Genomic DNA, 20,207 nt, shown 5'->3' on the forward strand with positions numbered 1-20,207 from the left:
TTTAATTTGCAATCTGCTCAATGCAATGGAAACTGATTGATGTGAAAACCAATTTTGTTGCCTTCTGACATATTAAATATATTTATCCATAACATAACCTTCATTGTCAATTACAGTGCTCTCAGAAAGTATTCACATCCCTTGACTTTTGTTACATTTTGTTGTGTTACAACCTGAATTTTATAATGGATTAAATTTAAATTTTTTGTCATCGATCTACATAAAATACCCCATTATGACAAAGTGAAAACATGTTTTGAGAATTTTTTACAAATAGATAAAAAATGAAAAGCTGAAATGTCTTGCATCAATAAGTTTTCAACACCCCGAGTCCACACTTTGTAGAAGCGCTTTTGGCAGCGATTACAGCTTCGAGTCTTCTTGGGTATGTCTGTATCAGCTTTGCACATCTGGATTTGGGGATTTCCTCGAATTCCTCCTTGCAGATTTTCTCAAGCTCTGTCAAATTGGATGGGGAGTGTCGGTGAACACCAATCTTCAAGTCTTTCCACAGATTGTCAATGGTATTCAAGTCTGAGCTTTGGTTGGGCCACTCAAGCACTTTTACGTTCTTGTTCTGTAGCCATTCCAGTGTTGCTTTGGCTGTATGCTTGGGATTATTATCTTGCCAAAACGAAGTTTTTGCAAGATATGTTAGTCAGCCTGTATGTTTTTTTTTGTTTGTCTGTTATCACGTATAAAAAATTCTGCAGAGCACAGTTATCATTGGAAATTTTTGTAACTTCGCAGATCAGAGGCCTATAGAGGTCCCTTTCAGCGCATAAAATTTTGAAGGTCAAGGTCAAAGGTCAAGGTCACTTTGTCGCAAATCAGGGGAGTCGACGAAACCCTTATTTTTTGAGCAATTTTGATCGGATCGTCTTCAAACTTCATGGGAATATAGTTTATGGTCTGGCGCTCAGCTGATTAATTTTTGGTGGCGATTGGCCTTGACCTTCATATGTTTTTTTTTTTTTTTGTCTGTAATCACGTATAAATCACTCTGCAGAGCACAGTTATCATTGGAAATTTTTGTAACTTCGCATATCAGAGGCCTATAGAGGTCCCTTTCAGCGCATAAATTTTGAAGGTCAAGGTCAAAGGTCAAGGTCACTTTGTCGCAAATCAGGGGAGTCGACGAAACCCTTATTTTTTTTGAGCAATTTTGATCGGATTGTCTTCAAACTTCATGGGAATATAGTTCATGGTCTGGCGCTCAGCTGATTAATTTTTGGTGGCGATTGGCCTTGACCTTCATGGTTAACGCGTAAGGTCAAACATATTTGACCCCAAGGTCAAATTTTCAAGTTTTAGGAACCATATCGTGTAGTACCTCAAATTGAACACCTCGATGAGTGCTTTCTAGATACGTCAAGCTTGGGACATTATGATGTCATTTGGTGACATTATGAGGCAAACGCATATTTTTCATGGTTACTCTGTAGAACGATTCTCATCGGAATCTCTCGTAGGCAGATATTCCTCAAGGAGTCGCTCTTGGTGGATAGCAGCTCTGTTCACCTCAGTGTGACCTTAAAGAAGTGACACGTGGTCACCTTTTGGCAAGATACGGGTCACCCTGCGGGTGACATTGGTTTATTGTCCTGTTGGAACGTAAATCTTCACCGCAGTCGAAGGTCTTTTGCACTCTGAAGCAGGTTCTCCTCAAGGATTTGCCTGTATTTGGCTCCATTCATTAATCCCTCTCTCCTTACAAGTCTCCCAGTCCCTGCCGCTGAAAAGCATCCCCATAGCATGATGCTGACCACAGAATATTTTGCCTCATGCTCTCAGAGTCTTTCACTCCAGGTGTGCTGTCATGTGCCTTTTTCTTAGAAGTGGCTTTTGTCTGGCCACTCTCCTTTAAACCCTTGATTTGTGAAGTTCTGCAGAGATTGTTGTCCCACTGGCAGGTTCTCTCATCTCAGCCAAGTCTGTTGTTCTGTCGGAGTGGTAATTGGGTTCTTGGTCACCTCCCTGACCAAGGTTCTTCTTACTCAGTTGCTCAGTTTGGTCAGATGGCAAGCTCGAGAAGGGTCTGGGTAATTCCATATGTGTTTTCAATTTCCTAATGATGGTGCTCACTGTGCTCTTGGGAACTTTCAACACTAGATATCGTTTTATACCCTTCCCCAGATCTCTGCCTCCTCACAATTCTATCTCGGAGTTCCATGGACAGTTCCTTGTACTTTATTGTCGTTTCTGCTCTGGCATGCACTGTCAACTGTGGGACCTTATGTAGAAAGGTGCTTCTTTCTAAATCATGTCCAATCAACTGAATTGGCCAAAGGTGGGCTCCATTCAAGTTGTCGAGACATCTCAAGGACGAACAAAGGAAATAGGATGGACCTGAGCTCAATTTGAAGTGTCATAGCACATGGGTTGAATACTTATTCATGCAAGACATTTCAACTTCTCATTTTTCATTATTTTTGAAAAAAGTTCTAAAAACATGTTTTTACTTTGTCATTATGGGGTATTTTGTGTGGAGAGGTGACAAAAGATTGAAATTTAATCCATTATAAATTCAGGCTGCAACATAACAAAATGAAACAAAAGTCGAGGGGTGTTTTTTATTTTATTTTATTTTATTTTATTTATATTTTTATTTATTTATTTATTTTTGATCATGTCGAGGCTCGTATGAGAGCTAACACACAGAACGTACAAGAGGGGCAGGAGACAAGAGGGGCGGGAGAAGGAAGGACAAAACAGTGGGGAACAGAGATATTAGGAGATCTGTGGAAGGGAGAGGGGTGGGGCGGGGAACATGGGGAATACAAGATGGACACGACAGGGACTTTCAGGTCCTTACACGACATGACTTTTCAGGAAGGAAAGCAGGGAATTTGAAGGAGGTGGGTTTGCGGTGGATTATCAGGGGTAGAAAAACAAAATTGTGGTTTTTGATGGGGGAAGATAAGAGATGGTGAGGAACAGCTGTTTTGAAGACCTGGAGGGAAGAGTGGGATTGAAGAGAGTGTGGGAGTTTGTTCCAATGGCAGGAAAAAAGAGGAATGAAAGAGTGATGGTGAACAGTGATTCTTCATTTTGGTAGTTTTACCAGAAGGGGGTTGCTGGTGGACCTTGAGCGCCCTGTGGAAATATGAGGGGGGACATTTCACAGACAGAGCAAGGGGCGAGGCCAGAAAGGAGAGGGTAGAAGAGAGAAAGACCACCGAGCTGCCTGCATTGAGAGAGTGTGTGACCCAATGACTCAGCCTCATCGCAGGAGATACCAATGATCCGAAGTGCCTTGCTTTCCACAGCGTGAAGCCAAGAAAGGTGGGAGGCGGGAGCACCAGCCCAGAGGGGAGAGCAGTACTCCATCAGGCTGTGGATGAAAGTTTTGTACGTGGTCAGGAGCTCAGGTGTGCCAAGGAAGGACTTTGTAAGACAGAGGATGCCCAGTCGGCAACTGGCTTTGGAGGCAGGCTTGGAAATGTGGCTTTCCCATGAAAGATCATGGCAGATAGTGAGACCCAGAAGCTTCAATGAAAGGACTTCATCAAGCGGATTGTTGAGAAAGTATATGGGGTTTTTTTTCCAGACATTCCTTTCAGAGAGACACAGTTGGAGTGTGAGATTTGTCAGGATTGAAAGACATGTTCCACGTGTTGGACCAGCTTGTGATTTTATCCAGATCTGCAGAGAGTGAAGAGGCTGCTGCTTGCCGATCTGAAGGCTGACATGTTACGGAAGAGGGGATAGTCATCAGCAAAGAGATGGAGCATTTTCCAGAGAGTCAGAGAGATCATTCATGAAAACTAGAAAAAGAACAGGGCCCAGAACATTGCCTTGAGGAACTCCAGCCTGGACAGGAAGAGGGGATGAGAGATCTCCATTAAGGGCCACATGTTGGCTGTGACAGGAGAGGAAGTCTCCGAGCCATGAGTGGAGATGTCGTTGGATACAAAATGAAGAGAGTTTCGTGAGCAGGGCAGGGTGCCAGACCATATCGAAGGCAAGCAGTATGTCTAGGCCGGGTGGTCCAGAAAAAATAATGAACACATTTCCTCTCTCCACAAGGCTATTTTTATGCCTTCATAAATAACTAAAGAGCACACAAAATTTTTCTTCAAGAAAACAATATTTAGGGGTCACCCCATTTTATTCTGAAATCAGGGATCCCACATATGATATGATACAAATGTTTGTGACGTAACAATTTATGATTGTACTGCTGCCTTAGTTGGAGTCGGGATCATCTTATGGTGGTTTGATACCAGTCTAAGCAGGAATTGTCCTCATCCTTGGTTAATGTTTCATTATATTTTTTAATTAGGCTGATGCCCCATTCACTACTTTGAGCTGAAAGGACCGAGCACATAGGTCATTGTACAATGGATCATCTGTCCACTGACCAGGAGGTTTCTTCAAGAATGTTTGAGAGGTTGCTATTCCACCTTCTATCAAAACATCAAAGAAGGAACTGGTCATTTTTGTCACAAGGTCCTCCAACTTGAGGTGTTCCCCTTTATCCTTGATCTGTAGCCGACGAGGACAGTCAGGTAACTGTGGACGCTGTAGGTTCTGGACCATCTTTTCCTTTGTTAGGGTTAGGGTTAGTTTTCCTAACAGTGCGATTCAAAGAGTTCCCTGTGATCATGAGGCAAAACGTGTAACTATTTGGCAAACATATATATATATATATATATATATATATATATATATATATATATATATATATATATATATATATATATATATATATATATATATATATGGACATGCTTGGGGTGACCTCCAAATATCCACAAATCGAGCTCAAATTCCACACATGTGTAAGTTAACCCGAGTGGACAAAAATAAGGTATGTGGAGAAATAATTTGACCAACATCATTTTTTACTGTAACAGTTTGGACCACCCAAGTCTCGGGAGATGGCTCTGATTTCATGTCCGACATTGAGGACCTCCATCCATTGTTGGGAGAGCAGAAGCAGCATATCCAGGGTCGAGAGACCTAGTCTGAAACCAAATTGATGATCAGAAATCAAGCCATTGGAGAAGAGGAAGGATTTAATGTCTCAAGCGATGATAGATTCCATAACCTTGCTGATGACTGGGAGAAGGCTGATTGGTCTGTAGTTGCAGGAATCTGTTTTTGCACCTTTTTTTATGCAGAGCGGTAATGTTTGCTGATTTCCAAGCAGAAGGCAGATGACCTTGAGCAAATGAAAGGGTGAATAGAACAGAGAGAGGGTGAGCAAGAGCAGCAGAGCAGGTTTTTAGGACACATGGGCTGATGCCGTCTGGACCGGTTGCAGAATCTGAGTCGAGGTTTGACAGCAAACTCTCCATCTTGTCAGGAGAAAAGGACACAGAGTCCAGGAACAGCTGGGTCTGACTGGGTAAGGTGGGTACAGAAAGCGATGGGTTTGGGACACAACATTTAATAGCAGACACGGAGTTTAAGTATTCAGCCTTTTCACATGCAGTGTGAGCTATGTGGCCATTTGAGGTAAGGGAGGGATGGGGGTGGGGGGGGGGGAAACATACACCAGAAACAGACTTTCTGAAGGCACTGTAGCACTCTCTCTCATATTTTTCCCGTGTTAGCAGTCATTTATGCTCAAGAGCTCGAGACTTGTAACTGCTCCATTACTCTCACCTCTACATCCTCGAGGTCCTTCCCAAAGTCATCTGACCGTGCAACTTTCCTTCGCTGAGTAATCCAGGCTCGCATTTCCTCGACTTCACGCTGAAACTCAAAGATTTGTCCAGCACTGCGCAGACTTTTCCGGCGCTCTTCTACAGCATGCTGCAGCTTATCAAGCTCTTTGCTTACCCTGATCAAGCACGAGCGCATCTCAGTGCTGCAGGGTTAATGGGAACATGAGAATCACAATAGGTGAACATAATTTTTGGTCAATTAATCACAAACTTATTCAGCTTGTTAAACTTTTTAAGCAAGCAGTAGTTAGTTATATCGTGGTGATGCCATAATATGAAGGGCATGTGCAGGTGCACAAAGTGTTCATCAAAAAAAATGCACCTTTCTTGCAAATAAACAATATGACGTGTGACGCATGTGAATGCATTCCATCCATATGCTGTCTGCTGCCAATACAGGTCTTAAAGATGTAATACCTATCTCCCACAAGAGAAGGATCCCAACAAGTGACCCTCACTTTCAGTGACACCACAATCCCAGAGTCCTTAAATGTCAACATTCTGTAGGTATGGGAGCATGTGCCGGAGCAGTGCATCACTGCATCCACTTTCTGTCAGTATTCCAGTGGCCTCTGTCTGGCCATCCCCCACACAGATGCCTGACCAATCCCCATCTCCTTGAGATGCCGTTCAACCTGCTGCAACCACGAAGAACATGGTAGTCCCATTGGCCTTCTCCACTCATGAGGCTCCCTCGTTGAGAGAATCTGGTGAGTAGGATCAGCGACAGGAAATCGAGCCACGTGTCCATGGAGCTGCAGATGATACTCACAAACTATACAGGTAACAATTCTCATTTGAGTTTCTCTCAGCAACCGCTCATTGGACAGAAAGAGCGATAGCCAAGGATTCCCTGAAGAGACCTGGAACCGAAGGAGCTAAGTCTTCATCTCAGATCCTTTGTCCAAGTCTCACAACCGAAGAGCAAAACTGGAAGCACCAAGGACCTGAAGACTCAGACTTTCGTCCTCTTGCATAGGTACTAACAGTGCCACACTCCGTGATACAGTGAAACCATGACTCCCCAAGCCCGACCTAGGCGTCTATTGACGTCTGGCTCACAACCTGCGGAGACATGGATATCATTGCCAAGGGAAGCGAATCTCTCCATGACCTCAGCATCCTCACCACACAGAGGTGCAGACAAGATAGCAGCATCCAATATGTCATTGAAAGCCTGGATCTTTATTTTGATCCAGGAAACCCATCGTCCCAGCGGCTCCGATTCCTCATTCAGTGCCTGGAGGGCCACTACAAGAACATCCAGTGTTTCCACCAGGATAACTGTTTCATCTGCGAAATCAAGGTCAGAGATCTTAACCTTCCCAAGCGATGCACTGCAGCTTGATCCCTCTGACATCTTCCCCAAAATCCAGTCTATCCAAGTGCTGAAGAGTGTGGTGAACAATACACACCCCTGACAAACTCCAGCAACAACTGGAACTAAGTGGGAGATGGAACCACTACACCGCACAGTGCACTCTGTACCAGAGTATAGTTCAGAATTCAGATCGATCAACTTTGGTGACACCAAACAAAGACCGAGAATCCTGCAGAGGGCATCCCGATTCACTGAATGCAACGCTATACAGAGATCAACAAAGGCTGCAAACAGCCCCTGTCGGAACTCTTGTATGCGTTCGGTGAGGACCCGGAGAGCAAGAATACCGTCAATCATCGACTTATTTGGTGTAAAGCCTGACTGCTCCAGGTGCTGGTGCTCAAGCAGATGGTGGCAAACCCTATGAAGAATTATCCGAACAACGATCTTGCCCCGGCACTGAGAAAAGCGTCACCCCTTGGTAGTTGTTGCAGTCCTGACGATCACTCTTGCCTTTCCAGAGTGGGACAACAAGGCCCCTCTTCCAGTCAGTTGGGATGATGCCTGTGTTCCAGGCAGAGCATAGAACTGCTTGCAACGACATGAGTACAGCATTTCCACCAGCCTTGAGAAGTTCAGCATGGATGCCACAGATCCCTGGAGCTTTACCCCGTTTCAACCGGTTCACCGCAGTCTGTGTTTTCACACACGAAGGTGGATCACATTCATTGTAGGGATAGCAATAGGGACAGTAACACCTCCGACATCCAGCTCAACAGCTGGTGGATCAGCCTGTTGCAGCCGCTCAAAGTCATTGGCCCAGGGGGCCATCACTTTGGAATCCTCTGTCAAGATCCGAACACCCTCTGCCCTAACTGCAGTATACCGAGGGACAGGCTTGGAGGAACGAAATTCATGGATTCCCCTGTAAGTAGGACGAGAATCACTTGACCACAGGTGATGTTAAACCGCCTCACAGATTCCTTGCATTTCGGCCGCCTTGTCCACCCTCAGCGCACATACAGTTTTACGCCTCAACTTCCTGAACAGCTCAGCTCTGCCATTAAGCCTGGCCCTTTGACTCTAGTCAATGCTATCCAGTGCCCCTTGAGAGACAAAATTCTTCTTCACCCTACGGTAAGTTCCAAGACATCCATCAGCCAAATCAAGTATGGTGGTCTTGAAGGGACTCCACAACTCTTCAGGATTCCACAAAGCACCCAGACCCCACAAATCTCCACTCAGCCTGGTCACAAACTCCTCAGCTTCCCTCTCGTCGTTGAGCTTGCCAACATCAAGCCGAAGCTGGGATGGTACCATTCTCCTGAATTTAAGCTGCAACGTCAAAGTTGCTACAACAAGTCTGTGGTCGGTATTGAAGAACTGAGCACGCCGTAAGATCCTGCAGTTAAGGAACATCCACCGCAACTTGGGATGCCGTGGAGGGCATGAGTGCCGAGTTAGCCATAGACTGTCAGATACTCTGAATCGTATGGGCCAGAGTCGAGCCACCATCGTCATTCATTCTGTCCTCATTTCCTCCTTCATCACCCATTTTGTTGTCTCCCCCTTGCTTCTGTTCAGCTATTTACACTCCTTCCACTTCCAACATAACATGCATTTGTATGTAAAGCTTGAGGCAATAGATTAAGGTTTTGGTTTCATATCCAGTGTGTATGTTTTATGTATGCTGTGTGTATTGTTTAAGGCCTCTTATCAATACTGTATCAGAAAGTTTAAACACACATATTCTCTCAAAATAAGTTATTTTCTCCCTTGAAACAAACCTGTCGAGGGAACTCTTAGAAATCAGGTGCTTTGCCTTCTTCTCAAGGTCTTGCAGACGAGTCAGTAACCCTTCTAGTTCCAGATGTAAGGCTTCAAGCCGACTCAGTGCCACCTGGACCCCCTCTTCATCTCTTACGTCTTCTGTGCCTTTCACCAGTGGCCACTGGCTATCCAACCAACTTTGCATCTCAGTGAGCTGGAGTGAAGAAGGAAGGTGAAGGAACAGGAAGCAGGGAAGTAAAGAGGATGGAAATGAATGCGTGGGGTTCAGGTGTGAGAAGTGAGATTATTCAGCAAATTGAAGAAGGATCCCAAAAAGGATGATTCTTTAATAAAGGAGGAAAAGTTAACCTTGTGGATTTGTATCATTGAGGGAGGAGGTTATCAATCAACACAGCATTTTAAATGTTTTTTTTTGTTATTTTAAACAAGTTTCATTTTCATCTGAAAAGCTTTGAATGATGTTTTCAATTTTGTGGCCACATTTTTCACTCGATGAACTTGATACGTCGCGAATAAGAGAAAAGTAAAAAAAACAAGTCAAAGCCTTTTTGACGTCACGTCGGACACAGAGTCTCAAACACAGCTTCTAATGCCACATATATATATATATATATATATAAATATATATATATATATATATATGTATATATGTATATATGTATATATGTATATATGTATATATGTATATATGTATATATGTATATATGTATATATATATATATATATATATATATATATAAAAATATATATATATATATATATACACCAAGTCAAAAACACCAGGGGGTTGACTCAGCCTGCCATCCTTCCGAGGTCGGCGAAATGAGCACCAGTTGTACTGGGCCCGGTGTATGCCCCGGTTAGAATAGGTGTACCATATCCCTGTGTGTCGTAAGAGGCGACCAGGGTTGCGTCAGGAAGGGCATCCGGCGTAAAAACCTATGCCAAATCATTATGCGGACAACAAAACGAATTTCCATACCGGATCGGTCGAGGCCCGGGTTACCAACGACCGCCACCGGTACCGGTGGTCAGCAGGGTACCAGTGGAAATTGTGCTACTGCTGGGCGAAGGAGGAGAATGAGACGGGGAAGGCGAGTCTGGAGGCAGTGGGAGAGGGGGAAGGGTAGAAGTGTGGAGGTGAGAGTTGGAACTCTGAATGTTGGGACGATGACTGGCAAAGGGCGAGAGTTGGCTGATATGATGGAGAGAAGAAAGGTGGACATACTGTGTGTACAAGAGACCAAGTGGATGGGGAGTAAGGCGAGGAGCATTGGAGGTGGTTTCAAACTGTTCTACCATGGTGTGGATGGGAGGAGAAATGGTGTCGGGATAATCCTGAAGGAAGATCATGTCAAGAGGGTATTGGAGGTGAGGAGAGTGTCTGACCGAGTGATGAGTGTGAAGTTGGAAATTGAAGGGGTGATGATGAATGTCATCAGTGCATATGCCCCACATATGGGGTGTGAGATGGAGTATAAAGAAGATTTCTGGAGTGAGTTAGATGAAGTGGTGGAGAGTGTATCCAAGGATGAAAGAGTGGTGATTGGAGCAGATTTCAATGGACATGTTGGGGAAGGGAATAAAGAGGATGAGGAGGTGATGGGGAGGTACGGTCTCAACAAGAGAAATGTGGAAGGGCAAATGGTGGTAGAGTTTGCAAAAAGAATGGAAATGGCAGTGGTAAACACGTATTTCAAGAAGAAGGAGGAACACAGGGTGACATACAAGAGTGGAGGAAAGTGCACACAGGTGGATTACATCTTAAGTAGGAGATGCAACCTGAAAGAGATTAGTGACTGTAAGGTTGTGGCAGGGGAGAGTGTAGCTCGACAGCATCGATTGGTGGTCTGTAGGATGACTTTAGAGGTGAGGTTGAGGAAGAGAGTGAGGGCTGAACCAAGGACCAGATGGTGGAAGCTGAAGGAGGAAGACTGTTGCGTGATATTTAGGGAGGAGGTGAGACAGGCGTTGGATGGTGGTAAAGATGGGTGGGATGATTGGGCAACGACAGCAGAAGTTGTGAGGGAGATAGCTAGGAAGGTACTTGGTGTGACATCTGGACAGAGGAAGGAAGATAAGGAGACTTGGTGGTGGAATGAGGAAGTACAGGAAAGTATAAGGAAGAAGGGGTTGGCGAAAAAGAAGTGGGATAGTCAGAGAGATGAAGAAAGTCGGCAGGAGTACAAGGAGTGGCGTCGAAAAGCAAAAAGAGAGGTGGCAAAGGCCATGGAAAAGGCATATGACGAGCTGTATGAGAAGTTGGAATCAAAAGAAGGGGAAAAGGATTTATACCGATTGGCAAGACAGAGGGACCGAGCTGGGAAGGATGTGCTGCAGGTTAGGGTGATAAAAGACGCAAATGGGAATGTGCTGACGAGCGAGGAGAGTGTGTTGAGAAGGTGGATGGAGTACTTTGAGGAGCTGATGAATGAAGAAAATGAGAGAGAGAGAAGGTTGGAAGAGGTGGAGATAGTGAATCTGGAAGTGGGGTGGATCAGTAAGGATGAAGTGAGGACTGCTATGAAGAAGATGAAAAGTGGAAAGGCGGTTGGCCCAGATGGTATACCAGTGGAGGCATGGAAGTGCTTCGGAGAGATGGCAGTGGGGTTGTTAACCAGATTGTTTAATAAAGTCTTGGAAAGTGAGAGGATGCCGGAGGAGTGGAGATTAAGTGTACTGGTTCCGATTTTCAAGAACAAGGGTGATGTGCAGAGCTGTGGAAATTACAGAGGGATAAAGTTGAAGTTGTGGGAAAGAGTAGTGGAAGCTCGGTTGAGAGGAGAGGTGACGATCTGTGAGCAGCAATATGGGTTTATGCCAGGAAAGAGCACCACTGATGCAATGTTTGCTTTGAGAATGTTGATGGAGAAGTATAGGGAAGGCCAGAAGGAGTTACATTGTGTGTTTGTGGATTTAGAGAAAGCTTATGATAGGGTGCCAAGAGAGGAGTTGTGGTATTGTATGAGGAAGTCGGGAGTGTTGGAGAAGTATGTGAGGATCGTGCAGGATATGTATGAGGACAGTGTGACAGCGGTGAGGTGTGTGGTAGGAATGACGGACCGGTTTAAGGTTAAAGTGGGATTGCACCAAGGATCGACTCTGAGCCCTTTCCTGTTTGCAATGGTGATGGACAGGTTGACGGACGAGATCAGACTGGAGTCTCCATGGACTATGATGTTCGCGGATGACATCATGATCTGTAGGGAGAGTAGGGAGCAGGCTGAATCGAGCCTTGAGAGGTGGAGGTACGCACTGGAGAGAAGGGGAATGTTAGTCAGTAGGAGTAAGACGGAGTACATGTGCGTAAATGAGAGGGAGGGTGGTGGTATGGTGCAGTTGCAAGGAGTTGAGGTGGGGAAGGTGGATTGGTTTAAATACTTGGGATCAACTGTCCAAAGTAACGGAGAGTGTGGGAGAGAAGTGAAAAAGAGAGTGCAGGCAGGATGGAGTGGGTGGAGAAGAGTTGCAGGAGTGATTTGTGACAGAAGGGTAGCTGCAAGAGTGAAGGGGAAAGTATACAAGACGGTAGTGAGACCATCCATGTTGTATGGTTTGGAGGCGGTGGCGCTAACAAAAAGACAGGAAGCAGAGCTGGAGGTGACAGAGTTAAAGATGCTGCGATTCTCGTTGGGAGTGACGAGGATGGATAGGATAAGAAATGAGTATATTAGAGGGACAGCGCAGGTAGGACGGTTTGGAGACAAAGTGAGAGAGGCGAGATTGAGATGGTTTGGACATGTGCACAGGAGGGAAACGGAGTATATCGGGAGAAGGATGTTGAAGATGGAGCCGCCAGGCAGGAGGAGAAGAGGAAGGCCAAAGAAGAGGTTCATGGATGCGGTGAGGGCGGACATGCGGGTGGTTGGAGTGTCAATGGAAGATGTGGAGGATAGAGCGAAATGGAGACGGTTGGTCCGCTGTGGCGACCCCTAACGGGAGCAAGCCGAAAGAGGAAGAAGATATATATATGTATATGTATATGTATATATATATATATATATATATATATATATATATATACATACATATATATGTATATGTATATGTATATATATATATATATATATATATATATATATATATATATATATATATAAAACCTTCATATGTGTATATATATAAATGTATATGTATATGTATGTATATATGTATATGTATATATATATATGTATATATGTATGTATATATGTGTATATATATATGTATATATGTATATATATATATATGTATGTATATATATATATATATATATATATATATATATATTTATATATATATATATATATATATATACAAATATATATATATACGTATATATTGTTGCGGTTGAGGAAATTCGCAAACCACCATTCAGGTCCTGTAGGTGAGATATCTCTGTAAGTACATGTGTAGTTAGCCCCAAACCCGTTGTTTAGAGGGAATAAATGTGATTCATTCGGGCTGCGACCCTTTAAGATAGCCGTTTTTCTGTTCTATCTTTATTTTGAACCAACCACGTCTCAACCGCCATCACACAGCAACCACCAACCGCAACGCCGCTTCACAACAACAACAACGCCAAGAGCCACGACCTTTACCTTCACAGCTCGCTCCCGCAAACATCGCATCACCGCCATTCCAAGCGTCGCCATGGCCATGGACCAGCACTTTAAACCCTCCACCCTCTTCGCCTCTCCTTCTGCGGCCATTCCCACACCGCTTGTGGGCACCGAGCGTCAGGCTGTCCTGGACTCGAACAGGGCGCGCGCCGAGCCGCAGGTACAAAGTGCGGCCTTTCCGAGGAGAAGTCGGATCAGGAATGATACACGCCCACTTCTGTTCCGTCCAATCAGCAAGTGCGGGGCGGTTTGGCCCCGCCTACAGGCGCGTCGGAGTAGAATCGATATATGCAAATTCGAGGATCAGGGGAGATTCACGCCCCTTTTTCTCCGTCCAATGGGCGAGCGTGGCTCCACCCCCGAGCTCGTTCTGATCCAGAAATTTGCATATGGGATCTTCTACACCACTATAAAGCGCCGAGCGCGGGGCGAATTCAGTCAGTTTTTCGGTCAAGGGAGTTGGAGAAGAGTCAAGGCGAGTTGGAGAAGTGTGGCAGCGGCAGAGTGTGGCAGCATCAGTCAAGTCGGGTCTGGAGGAGAGTCAGTCTGTCGGAGGTCGGAGTCTGTCGGGGTTCGGAGTCTGTCGGGGAGCTGCAGAGAGGGGAAGCGGGAGCGCGGTCGAGGTCGCAGTGAAGTCGCTCGTCGCGGGACCCAAGCAAGCCAGCAATCCTCTTTCCCCAGAGCATCAACAATTCCCCCCTTTTTCCCCCCCGCGCTGAGATAGTGCGAAAAAGGGGCCCCGTTCCCACCCCACTCCAAGCAGTGCCAACGAAACCCGCGAAGGAGCGCGGAGTCGGGGCACCGCCACCACATTTGCGGCTCATCACAAGACACGGGTAGGCTCCACCCGGTCTTGCGGCCCACAGGCCCCGTCTGCCCCCTTGTCTTTGAGGGTGGCCCTTTTCTTTTGCTTTTGAGTAAATGTGTTGGCGGCGCTGTCTGTAAAGTAAAACTGTGTAAGTGTTGCCGTGTGCTCGCGTAGTCGGTAGTATCTCTGCATTGTTGTGTTTCTTTTGTTGCAATTGCTTTTGGTGCATAATTGTTGTAATTGTATATGTGTGCTTTCCGTGTGCCGCGGAATAAATGTGCCTTATGTTGAACTGTTTTTCCTGTTTCGCTTCGTCTTTTCTTTAATTGAATCTCCATCTTGCTTCACGTAAAGGGTTGGTAGTGGGCTTAATACGCCCGATAATTAATTGGAACCATCGAGGCCGACGATAACACCGCTTGGTTATCCCGATAGTACGGAACGGGTCGCTTAAGTGGCCCGTGTCCGGAGTCGACCTGCGGCGAGGTGCGATCACCCCGTCTACCCTCTGTGTGGGTGCTTAGGTAGGTCGAATTTGGCGAACAACCCTATCCCACGCGGGGGGCCGATTGGCACGATTGTGGTGAGGCCGAAAGGCCCACCCGTGAGTAGTTCCCGGCGTTAGTCCGAGAGCGTCACGACAGAATTGTCCGTCCGGTGGGCGACGTGCCGCGATTCGAGTTACGTGGCCGCTCGCACGCCGGTGGGCGCGAATTCGCAACACTGGTGTCAGGTCGTGGGACACAAACCTATGCCCCCTCCTCGCGACACTGGTGTTGGAGAGCGGGAAAACGGGCTCTCCTGTCTCCAGCTAAATTCACGGGAATCGGTCCAGGGGTGAGAGGAGCGACCCCCGATTCCCTCGAAATTACGAGCGATTCAAATTAACCCTTTACGAGAGATAAGATGGCGTCTCAAGGCGAGCGGGAGCCGGGGGTATTAGAAATGGATTTAGAATGTGTAGAATCCATGGTCCAGGATGAAATCCCCGTACAGGAAATGTTGGTTGTCCAGGACGAACTCGCCCAACTGAACCCAGAGCCCGAAATAGGTGCGGCGGCGGCCGCGGTGTATGACACCTCCCCTCCCCCTCTCCGCCAAAACCCCCCCGATCCTTGCCGAATCGGCTCAGCTGAGTGCGCTCGACATGGCCCGGCTATGCGCCATGCTGGCAGGAATCAGTGGGGACATGCACGAAATGAAAACAAAAATGGATACGAATACGCAACAAATGAACGAAGTGAAAACGAAAATGGATACGAATACACTACAAATGAACGAAAAGATGGATACAAACACAAATGAAATGAAAAACAGAATAAAAGGCATGAACAAGCAAATGAACGAAATGGAAACAAACATGAAGGAAGAAATGAAAGAACAGCAGGGTGAGACGCAGAACATGGTCCGAAGCCTGCAGGCGGGCATGAAGGCAGTAACCGGGGAGCTCAAAATGGCGACGCCACATGTGGGAGCGAACGAGCTGGGAGGGGGTGCAATGGCTGTCAGGCCCGAGGTGGAGGCGGGTAAAAAAATAATTCGGGGGGCGTGTTGGGCGAGGGTCGTGACAGAGGAATCGACGGTGACCAAAAGGGAAAAATTAAATGGGGAGACCAAAACGTGTGAGACGAGACACGAAATGACGACACGGAAATAATAGTTGAGACAAGAGAGGTAATTCGGGGGACGTGTTGGGCGAGAAGTGTGAAGGTGACGGAGAAAGCAACAGTGACGGTGACCGAGAGGGAAAAACTTATTGGGGCGACGGAGACGTGCACGAGGGAGATAACAAGGGAAGAGATGGAAATAATAGTTGAGACAAGGGAGATAACAAGGGAAGAGGTGACTGAGTTGGCAGAGACACGGGAGATGGGAACGATCGAGGGAAGACTACACGGTGAATTGGACGGGGTTAGTGACGCACACACACACACAGAGGTAGTGGAGGACAATGGGGGTGAGCTGGCGGACTGGGTTGAGACCCAGTGCGAGCAGCGGGATAGCCTCCTCCAGGAACGAGGGGAGGGAGTATGCCCCCTTGAGGCGAGTCACGACCAGGTGGGTTCGGTCGTGCTTTGCGAGGTCGAGGGGAGGAGTGCTGTGGACAGGTGCACGGAAAGCTTGGGGGGTATAGAGGCCCCGGAGACCCTTGTGGGGACACGAATCCCCAGTGTGGTTGTCCCGGAGTGTGTGGTGTCGAGGTGTGTGTTCAAGAGTGTGGCGAAATGCGTGCTGCAACACACGCATAGCGCGGGTGCAAGGGCGTGTGTGAGAGCGACCGGGTGGGTGACAAAAACCCCGTGTGTGGATGAGACCCCAGGTGTGAGTGCGCCCCCGTGTGTGGAAGCGACCCCGTGTGTGAGTGGTGTGGTGGCAAGTGTGCCGAAGGGCGTGCTTCTCAGCACGCCGTGTGTGGATGAGGCACCGCGGGCGAGTGCCCCCGCGTGTGTGAGTGGTATGGTTTGTGTGAGGGAAATGGCAAGAGTGAGTGGAAGGCCGCGAGTGAGTGGAGCCACGTTTGCGAGGGAGGTGGCATGCGTGAGTGAACGGCCGAGTGCAAGGGAGACCGTGTGTGTGAGAGAGCGGTATGTGAGGGAGATGTCGGTCGGCATGAGTGAGCATGCAGCCGCGTCTCCCAGTGCGAATGTAATGGAGTGGAGTGTGAGTTTCGTGACACGCAGGTGTGCGTAGGTCGAATGGAGACGACAACGACAACAGAGGGACAAAAGCCGAGTAGCGGCTGTAGCTGTTTCGGGGACCGCGCCGGGTTCACCCAGCAGCGAGCGCGAGGTCCGTGCTGTGCAACGCACGAGGCCCCCACGTGCTCGCTTGCGGGAGTGAAGCCCGGTCCGGAAACGAGCGCGGTGAATGTTGCTGATCCCGCGACGGACAAAGTTTAGGCAGGATTATGGATTTGGACCGGACGGGTTCTCCACGCGGGCGTGTGTGTTAAGCTCCAACGGGCAGAGCACATGTGTTCGCGTGGGGAACCCCTCGAGACGTGAGGCTTGTTTTTTTTATGCGCCGGGTGACGTCATGGCTGCGTGTGTGGTTGGAATCCGGCAGGAGGGTGAATCCCTGCCGGATGGTACCGTCCAAGAGGGACGAGGGACGCGAACAGCTGCCATGACGTCATGCCACAGGTGTGCGGCTGTGAATTGCCATGCTGGTGCGCAGGTTGCGAGTTTCCGCGCTGGTGCTGCGCGATGAAAAAAAACAAAAAAACAGCAAGCCTCGCTTTCGGGTGAACAGGATTCCTGGGCAGGGGTGGATGACCCCCTGGCCTGGGAACAGGATGGAAACTAGTTAGGGGGAAGGGTTAGCTTAGCTTGACCGGCTCCATGGGGCAGGGGTAAGTCCTCATGGGGCCCGTGGAATGGATTAGTTGGAGGGATTGTAGTCAGATTTAGGATGGAAAATGGGACATTTTGAGGACATGGACAGACTTTGGATGCGTAGCGGGGATGTAGTTTAGCTACGTAGATTAAAAGGAACGTGCTGTAGTGTAAAGGATGACGTGGGAGCACGAGTTAGTTAGGGGAGGTAGTTAGAAGGATGGCAGAGTTCAGCGGTGTGTGTGTGTTGAAGAGTTGGTGAGTTGAGTGGAAGCATGTGCTTGGTGAGTGAGTGAGGCCAGCGGGTCTGTGTGAGTGGAGCGAATGGGGAATGCATGGTGCGATGAGTGATTGGGGGGAGGAGTGACTCCCACCCAAGGGACCCCGGGGTCAGTGTAGACTGAGTTAGTGGGTTAGTCAAATGAACAAAAATGGAGGTCGTTTTGCTGTTGGTGTGAATGTAGGCTCAAAACCCGTTTGGAGGGGTGCAGGAGCCCTGTTGACGGGCTGGGAGCGTGGCTGCGAAAGGTGAGTATCGCTGAGTGGGTACCCTGGGCACCAGGCTAGTCGGCCGTGGTAGGCCAAGGGCCCATGGGGGCCGGGATAGCGTAGTGGGCACGGGTGCGTCCACTTGGTGCGGGGGCCCGGGGCGCCATGAGCTGCGTGGGCAGTGTTGTGGGCACGGGAAGCCAGCCTGCCATGTGTGCGTTTCAGGGGAGGTGCCATGGGGGGCACTCCCCGGTGTTTAGGGAGCTGGTAGGCTTGGAGGCAGTGTAGTGCCCGGGGGTGCCATCGTCGGAGAATCGGCAGAGGGTCGTGCCTGCCAAGGGGAGCCACGCGTCCCAGCCATGAGACCGTGTGAGGGCACGGAGAGAAAATTGGGGGGCAAGGCCCGAAATTGTGAGGACACCAACACAGGCGATGGGAATCTGGGATTTTAGAACCAATAACTTAAGCGAGAGGCGCTTGTTGAAAGCCCCGGGGTAGTTTAAAGGTTAATGATTATGGTAGATTAGGAGATGTACCCCTCCGCACCATCCACCCCCTTGCTCTCGTTGTGGGCCGCTGGACCCACTTTGTGTTATAGATCGCTGAAGTCTGGGGAGGCCATCTTGAGGCTTCATTGGGCCTCGACACAGGATGCTAGCTCTCCCTCATTCCCCTCCGGGAAGGGAACGTAGGGGTTGGGAGTAGGCTAGTAGACGATAGGTTAGCTGAACAAGGACGATAAGGGGGTTAGGGGACGAATTATAGTGGGGGAAAAGGAAAAAAAATAAAAAATTAATTAATTGGGGCAAAATTGGTTTTGGACAAATTAAGGGAGTGGGTATTGACAGTGACAGGCAAAGGCGATAGGTTGGGAGGGAGACCGTAGTGTAGATCCGATCCCGCCTTCTGAGTGGCCAGCACCACCGCACTCCCTCCACCAACCTGCACTGCACGGCAAAGGCTGGCCAGCTTCATCTGCTGGCTGTGTTGCTGCAAGGCCTGTGCCGGCCCACTTCATCGGCAGCTGTTGTTTTGCTGCAAGGCCTGTGCCGGCTGGATCGTATGCAGCTGCTGTGCTGCAAGGCCTGTGCCGGCCAGTTCGTCTGCCGGCTGTGCTTGCCTGCAGCGGCCTGGTTCTGCAGGCTGTGTTTGCCTGCTGCCTTTGCCATGCTATGCCCACTGCCCATGTTCACCAGCCCCGTTCAAGTTTGCTTTCCCCCCCCCCCCCACCCCTGTTCATTTCCATGTGCGCCAGGATCAAAGCAACAGTTTGCAAGCTGCAAGAACTGCCCTGTTGGCAGCTACAACACGGGCCTGCAGTGGCGGCCTGTGCACCGTGTTTGCATCCATCCATTCATCCATCCATCCATCCATCCGTTGTGCTCATTGCATGTGCCACTTGAACTGGCACGGAGACTGCGTTTGTGCAGCCCGTGCACCGTTTTGTTGCTTGCGGCAGTGCCCGTTCAGTGTTCTGCAGGGACTGCCTTGTGGGCAGCCGCACCAGGAGACTGCATTTGTGCAGCCCATGCACCGTTGTGGTTCACTACGTTCAGTTCAAAAGGGAAGGCCTTGGACTGTGTGTGAGCAGCCGGCCACATTCCCTGTCACCTGCATTGTTTGAGCCAGAGACTGCATGCGAGCAGCCTGGCTCCCTGCTTACTGCTTTCTTTTTGCAGAGTCCATTGATGCTGGGCCATGGTTTAGTGTAAAATTTGTAAGTTAAGGTAAGATGTACTGTAAATATGAGTGCGCCCCCGGCATGTCTGTCTTAGCGCCGGCAATTTTATTTAAGTCGTCCGTGTGAGTGGGTTTGTTTAGTTAGTTACTCAGCCCTCAGGTTATTTATTTTGGGGACACGAATACCATGAATGTTGCACTCAGGGATCCGTAGGTAAAACGTACTAGGGGAGAACTACACATGATGGCGCACGAAAATTTGACGACTCGGGACGAGTCTGTAAAAAGGAGAGGGGGTAGTGTTGCGGTTGAGGAAATTCGCAAATCACCATTCAGGTCCTGTAGGTGAGATATCTCTGTAAGTACATGTGTAGTTAGCCCCAAACCCGTTGTTTAGAGGGAATAAATGTGATTCATTCGGGCTGCGACCCTTTAAGATAGCCGTTTTTCTGTTCTATCTTTATTTTGAACCAACCACGTCTCAACCGCCATCACACAACAACCACC

The 20,207-nt window shown here is 48.1% G+C and overlaps 1 protein-coding gene across 2 annotated transcripts in view; it reads right to left on the reverse strand.

The window, feature by feature from the left end:
- SPTBN5 (spectrin beta, non-erythrocytic 5) overlaps positions 1-20,207 on the reverse strand; it is a 325,418-nt gene that overhangs the window by 72,394 nt on the left and 232,817 nt on the right. For both annotated transcript variants that reach the window (XM_085863420.1, XM_085863413.1), the window contains 2 exons: positions 8,784-8,980; positions 5,614-5,818 (listed from right to left, as the gene is read on the reverse strand). In XM_085863420.1, the coding sequence (XP_085719546.1) occupies positions 5,614-5,818; positions 8,784-8,980 (402 nt within the window). The remainder of the gene's footprint in view (positions 1-5,613; positions 5,819-8,783; positions 8,981-20,207) is intronic.

This window comes from Eptatretus burgeri, chromosome 2 (genome assembly GCF_056783735.1).
Source record: "Eptatretus burgeri isolate ZD-2024b chromosome 2, Ebu_testis_v1, whole genome shotgun sequence".
Lineage (NCBI taxonomy): Eukaryota > Metazoa > Chordata > Myxini > Myxiniformes > Myxinidae > Eptatretus > Eptatretus burgeri.